This window comes from Gobio gobio (genome assembly GCF_949357685.1).
Source record: "Gobio gobio genome assembly, chromosome: 11".
Taxonomy (NCBI): domain Eukaryota; kingdom Metazoa; phylum Chordata; class Actinopteri; order Cypriniformes; family Gobionidae; genus Gobio; species Gobio gobio.
The window spans coordinates 16127844-16135027 of NC_137104.1; the positions used below are offsets into that span (position 1 = coordinate 16127844).

The 7184-nt window shown below is 39.4% G+C and overlaps 1 protein-coding gene across 1 annotated transcript; it reads left to right on the plus strand.

The window, feature by feature from the left end:
• Positions 1-5704, plus strand: klhl38a (kelch-like family member 38a). The gene is made up of 4 exons (XM_079830015.1): positions 1-285; positions 1081-2437; positions 2521-2626; positions 4169-5704. Exons 2-4 carry the CDS (start codon positions 1082-1084, stop codon positions 4456-4458), a joined length of 1752 nt encoding a protein of 583 aa, XP_079686141.1. The 5' UTR covers positions 1-285; position 1081; the 3' UTR covers positions 4459-5704.
• The last annotated feature ends 1480 nt before the right edge of the window (positions 5705-7184 follow it).

Below are 7184 nucleotides of genomic sequence, written 5' to 3' on the forward strand. Positions count from 1 at the left end.
ACTGCCATAGTAAACACACAAAAAGCATGGTGCAGGGCCCACCGTTGAGGGAACAAACAAGGGGAGGGTCACATGTGAGACCCGGAGGACAGCAGCCCTCGAGACTATTCTAGGTAACTGGAATGTACACAGCGACCTCATGGCAAACTCCAAATTTGAGACCTCGTGTCTTTCTCCATGCCACTTTTGACTGAGTCGTCTTTGAGAGAGAAATTTGGGAGAAATTGATTTGCTTTTATCCTGCCGAACGGTTCCCATTGGAACTTGAGTGTGAAGAACAAACAGGTGAGTTCAAGAGCTACTTTCAAAATATAAACAAGATTGAATTCATGTACAAAATGCAAATTCTGATATAGGGCATTTGCTTTTCCGGAATTGTCATCTAGTTATTTTATATAACATGTTTGATGAACTAGAGAATTGTATTAAAATCCTTGTTTGTTGAGGTTCTCTTAAGGTATTGTCACTCAGCCATTTTCCACAACTGATGGTTTGTTGTCTATTTTGAAGCTGTCTTCTTTTAAACGAGTACCACTGAAATATGATATGGTATCATTTTATCTTCGGGGAATACTTTCAGCCTTGTTGTGGTGTCTCAGAATGGGGATTAATAATAAGAAAAAACAATTAGCATCCCAAAATAGACGTCAGACAGGCCTATGTGATCTGGAGTGAAATAAAATCAGTAGCTGTCTCTGGGGTGATTAGATGACTTAGTGTTGATAATAGGCCTATGAAATGTCCTGGTCTAAACGGTTAGGCTGTCAAGGGCAAACCTACCGAGGGGATCAGAAACAGCTGGCAAGTGATACAACGGCGTTGATAAACTTAGCTTACATTGGGAAATGTAGCCAAGCGCTACACATGAATGCATTAAAATGATTTAAGGGACACTGGAATAGAACACTGTGGTGTGGCACTGAACATCCGGGCTGATAAAGTAACAGAGAAAGAGAGCTTAAAGGGAGAGAGGGTAGCTTGTGTGGTGGCCAGGACAATAGCAAACCGTAACTTCTTACTCCTCGTGACCGAATGGTAATGTTTATTTGCCATTAAACTCTCAATCCTTACCCTTTGCAGCATGGCTAGTACATCAACAGAGAGCTTTCCGTTCAAGGACCAAGAGCTCCCTGCTCACCTCCTGTTTCAGTTGAACATATTGAGGCAGGAGCAGATCTTTACCGATGTGATCCTGTGCACCGAAGACAAGGAGATCCCGTGCCACAGGAACGTCTTGGTTTCCAGCAGCCCCTACTTCCGAGCCATGTTCTGCAGCAACTTTCGGGAGAGCAGCCAGGCTAGAGTGGACCTGAAAGGGATCGCATCGGAAGTCATTGAATGTGTCGTGGATTACATCTATACTGGTGCCATCACCATCACCATGGAGCTTGTGCTGCCCCTGATGCAGGCGGCCTCCATGCTACAGTACGGGAGGCTCTTTGAGGCCTGCTCCACCTTCCTTCAGGAACAGCTCAATCCGGAAAACTGCCTGAGCATGATCCGGCTCTCGGAAATCCTTCACTGTGAAAGCCTCAAGGAGAGAGCCAAAGAGATGGCTGTGCGCTGTTTCTCAGACGTGGCTGCTACTGAGGACTTCTGCGAACTTTCCCTTCCCGAGCTAATGTGCTACCTGGAGGACGACCGACTGTGCGCGGAGGAGGAGCAGGTTTTCGAGACATTACTTGCTTGGATCCACCATGACCCCTTCTCCCGTCGAGGGGCCATTCACGACCTCTTCAAGAAGGTCCGGTTACGGTACATCCATCCAACATACCTCTTCCAGTTTATCGCCAACGATCCACTCGTCCAGTCGTCTACACTGTGCACTGAGATCATCGAGTCTGTGCGACGTCTGATGTTTTCTGTAAGTGCCAAATGCACTCGAGAGCTGAAGCCTCTCTGGACAACACCGCGCCGCTACACGTGCCGGGAGACTCTGGTGGTGGTTGGAGGCCGCAAAAACAACGAACAGACGTCTCGGGAGGCACTTCTCTATGACGAAAGGACACAACGTTGGCAGTGGCTTGCTAAGCTACCTTTGCGGCTCTACAAGGCGGCGTATGTCTGTATTCACAGCATTCTGTATGTGGTGGGTGGCCTCAGTCTCAGTTTGGTATCTGGAGACAGTGCGGTTAGTGCCACAGTGTATACCCTCTCATTGAAGACAAACCAGTGGAGGACCGCCGAACCCATGCTGGTGCCACGGTATGCCCATCAATGTGTCTCCTACCTTCACTTTATCTTCGCTCTTGGTGGGATAGGGCCGAATAAGCAGATCTCAAATACAGTAGAGCGCTACAACAGCATGTTCAATCAATGGGAGGCCATGGCGCCGATGCCCACAGCAGTCCTACACCCTGCAGTGGCGGCCAACGACCAGAGGATTTATGTGTTTGGAGGCGAGGATGCCCTGCAGAACCCAGTGAGACTAATACAGGTAAGAAAAGTCATTCAGAATAGATCACCTGTGCTCCGCTCAAGGTGTGATCCGACATGACAAACGCCTCTCATCTTTCCAAGGTTTATCACATCTCCCGCAACTTGTGGTCTAGACTGGAAACCAGGACAGTGAAGAACGTCTGCGCACCTGCTGCTGTGATAGAAGACAAGATTTTTATTGTTGGAGGTGAGTAAATAGCGTAAGAAAAAATATGTAAAATACATATACATTTTAATCATTTATTTATTTAAAAAAGAAATCGTAATGTAAAACACTTTTTTTGTAAATCTATGTACAATTTTTGCATTAATTATTGAAAATTTAATAAAATAATTACATATCTGGATTCCAGGAGTGTTCCCACTATTTTTAAACAGTTAATTTATATTAATCTATATTAATGATTTTTCTACCCAAACTCACAATTTCTACCCAATGTAATATTTCAGAGATTTGCATAACTAAAGAAAAGTTCCCATGAATATTATAATAATTTACATGACATTTCCAGGTATAGAGAACAGACTTTTAAAATTGGGCTACCTCATATATCCAGAATTTTCTATACATTGAGGGGGTGAAATTATTATTATTTTTTTATTTTAAATATGATTTTTAGTTTATTTTGCTTGTTTTGTCTTATTTTAAATCATTTTAAATCTGGAGCCCCCCTAGTGGGCACCAGCCCATTAGTTGAGAACCAATGATTTAGTTAAAAAAGTATAATATAATTAATATAATAGGATTTTTTTAAAAATATGTTTTACTCACAGTTTCTACCCAATGTAATATTTCAGAGCTTGGCATAACTGAAGAAAAGTTCCCATGAAGTTGTAATATTTTTAATAATTTATGTGACATTTCCAGGTTTAGAGAACACACTTTTAAAATCGGGCTACCTCATATATCCAGATTTTTCTATACATTGAGGGGGTGAAATAAAATTTGAAATTTAAATATGATTTTTATATTTTGCTTGGTTTGTCTTGTTTTAAATCATTAAAATCTTGAGGCCCCCTAGTGGGGGTTGAGAACCACTGATTTAGTTGAATAAGTATAATATAATAGGATTTCTTTTTAAATATATGTTTTACTCTCAATTTCTACCCAATGTAATATTTCAGAGCTTGGCATAACTAAAGAAAAGTTCCCATGAAGTATAATAATAGATAATTTACATTATATTTCCAGGTATAGAGAACACACTTTTAAAATTGGGCTACCTCATATATCCAGATTTTTCTGAGGGGGTGAAATAAAATTTAAATATGATTTTTATATTTTTATTGATTTTATTGTGTTAATTATTTTAAATCTTGAGGCCCCCTAGTGGGCACCGATGGGGAACCACTGTTTTAGTTGAATAATTTAACAATTACAGGAAAAAAAAATAAAGACATTTTTACCCTACAAATCTAAATTACATTAATAAATAGTCATAAATACCTTTTAATATAGTACATTTATAAATAAATTCACACATCACTATTCATCACTACACTGACAAAAAAAATTATAATTCAGCCTCAAAACTAAACTCATGTGATTAATCAGAGCATAATTCAATTAATAGAGCAACAGTCAATAAATGTTAAGATGAAATCAGTCAAGAGGAAAATTCTTGCCCCTTCCTAATAGGATCATACAATATTCCAAACATGAAACATTTTGCATCATTTGTTTAGTTGATGCATTAATCAAACTGCTCTGTGTTGGCAATCTTTTTAGGATACACAAGAAGAGTGATTGCCTACGACACCAAAGCGAATAAATTTGTGAAGTGCGCAAACATGAAGGAGAGAAGGATGCACCATGCGGCCACAGTCATCAGCAACAAACTCTACGTGACCGGAGGACGCTTCCTCAACGCTCATGATGTCATCGAGGACTCCGACTGCTTCGAGTGCTATGACCCTAAAACAGACGTGTGGACTTCTAAAGGCTCTTTACCGTACAAACTGTTTGATCACGGTTCACTATCGCTGATCTGCGTCTCCAACCGCCCCAACCCACCATGATTGCTCAGAGGGTGCAACATCTCTGCTTGGGCGTCCCGTTCGCTCCCCTGCTCATTAAGGGAAATGAAAAATATGGGGCCACAGCTGAGACTGGAAACCATCTGAGGAAGCTTGCATTCGTTTGTGGGTTGAGTATATCTCAGCTGTGGCTTTGATGGTATGCTGCTGGTGCTCGCCAGCATCTGTGCCTCCTTAAATCAAAAGAGATTTGAGCTGGCAATTGCAAGTGTCACAGTGGACCTCAGGGAGTGAGCCCAGGACCTCAGAGCAAAACGGCAGACTTATGCAATGCACAGCTGTCCCTGAAGAACTGTGACCCAAAAATCTTCAGACAGATGTTTCTCATCAGAACAGCTCGAGCAGCCAAATTTTAGTCAATAGTGCCTTGTTAGCCTGAATTTAATTGGAATGCGGGAGATGTGACAATCTTTTTAGCCAGTGTAAAATCTGCACGCATAAGGACATGACTGTGATGACTGAACATTCCCTCAGAGCTATGGTGTGTGGTCAGTTCTATGTAATTAATAAAGGCTCAAAACAAACCTAATGGATCATGAAATGCATGATGTTCCATGTACGCTAAAAGTATGTGGACACCTGCTTCGAATGAAATCAGAAGGGTTTACTATTTCTGCTACATTACTAACAGATGCATAAAATCAAGCATATACAGCAAACATTTTCAGGGGCCCTTTTCTGTTCCAGCAGGACAATGTATGGACCCATTTCTGAGTTTGTAACTCGAAAGTTAATTTGAGTAGGGTAAACTTTTATACTGTATATATTTTGCATTCCCATTTGCTTCAAAAGGAAAACAATCAACTTTTTGACTCCAAGGCCCCCCTTTATCCGAGACAGACACTCCTTGACTGTTGTAATAAATCAACTAAATCAACTTTTTAGCATTTTAATAAAGGTTAAGTTGATGTAACTAAGTATAAATCATTTTAAGACTTATTGAGGCCCCCCTGGGTAACCACTGCATGTCAACAACTTTCCAAATTTAGAAAAGCTTTTATTTTAAATTGAAAATATAAAAAGCTAACAAGATTCACTATGTTAATTATTGTGGAGATGCACAAGTGGCATTATGGTAGGCCATGCGATCCAATGCATCCCAAATTAACACAGTAGATGAATTTAATATGAATAATAAATCCATTGAAATAAGACTTTAATATCTTATGTTTCTGTAATCTGAATATGTTTCTTGATTTAGGTCTAATTAAATTTTCTCCTAATCACAAAAAGGTGTATGTGTACAATATTTGACAGGGAGAATCCATGCGGCACGATATAAATAACAAACATACTGTGTATATATATATATATATATATATATATATATATATATATATATATATATATATATATATATATATATATATATATATATATATATATATATATATATATATATATATATACAGGTGCTGGTCATATAATAGAATATCATCAAAATTAAAAGAAATAAACATTTGAAATATATCAGTCTGTGTGTAATAAATGAATATAATATACAAGTTTCACTTTTTTAATGGAATTAGTGAAATAAATCAACTTTTTGATGATATTCTAATTATATGACCATATACTGTATATAATCTTTGTGGGGACATTTTTGGTCCCCATGAGAAAAATCTTGTAAATTAAAATGTAAATATGGAGAAAGTTTTTTGTGATGGGTAGGGTTAGTGTACATAGTTTGTACAGTATAAAAAAACATTATGTCTATGGAAAGTCCCCATAAAACATGAATGTGTGTGTGTGTGTGTGTGTGTGTGTGTGTGTGTGGGCATGTTTTCGTGAAATATCAGGACACAAATGTGTATAATGACATGGGTATGACATGGGTATTACAAAAAGAGGGTGAAATATGAGGACGTTCCCCATGTCCTCACTTTTCAAAATGCTTATAAATCATACAGAACAAGTTTTTTTTCACAGAAAGTGAACTGCACAGTCTCCTGTGAGGGTTAGGTTTAGGGGTAGGGGCAGTGTAAGGGGATAGAAAATACGGTTTGTACGGTATAAAAACCATTACGCCTATGGAATGTCCTCACATTTCACAAAAACAAACATGTGTGTGTGTGTGTGTGTGTGTGTGTGTGTGTGTGTGTGTGTGTGTGTGTGTGTGTGTGTGTGTGTGTGTGTGTGTGTGTGTGTGTGTGTGTGTGTGTGTGTGTGTGTGTGTGTGTGTGTGTGTGTGTGTGTGTGTGTGTGTGTGTGTGTGTGTGTGTGTGTGTGTGTGTGTGTGTTTGGTTCAGGTGTCCACATTCTTTTGGCCTTGTAGTTTTCTTCCCCTTTGTGTCAAAATAGATCTCAAAGCCCTGTGCCAACTGTTTGAAGAGGTTCTCTTGTCTGCAAACTCGATTATCAAATAAAAGATATGGGCTTGAAGAGCCCTTACATAACTGAAGACACAAAGGACCAATGGATAGAGATTCAATCAAGATGTCTATTGCCTCCTCATATGTAGGCTAATGCTGCTTGGAAGCTGTCTGGTGGCCTTACACAATAAAATGAGGTAGCCTACTTAAGAAATATCTGTGTGTTTTTTTAACTTGACTAGTGAATGAAATAAATGTTGAAGTATTTCTAGTCTATTCAAACCTAAAACCCATCGATTCACCTTAGTTTTCACTGCACTTTGTCATTTACGATACACAACTACACGCTGAGCATAACAAAGGGGTCTGACCGCGGGAGGGGCCGCGGCGTAATCG

Coding starts and splice junctions, on each gene's coding strand:
- klhl38a (XM_079830015.1), top strand. CDS start 1,082: ATGGCTAGTACATCAACAGAGAGCTTTCCGTTCAAGGACCAAGAGCTC. Junction 2,438..2,520: donor ACCCAGTGAGACTAATACAG/GTAAGAAAAGTC, acceptor CATCTTTCCAAG/GTTTATCACATCTCCCGCAA. Junction 2,627..4,168: donor CAAGATTTTTATTGTTGGAG/GTGAGTAAATAG, acceptor CAATCTTTTTAG/GATACACAAGAAGAGTGATT.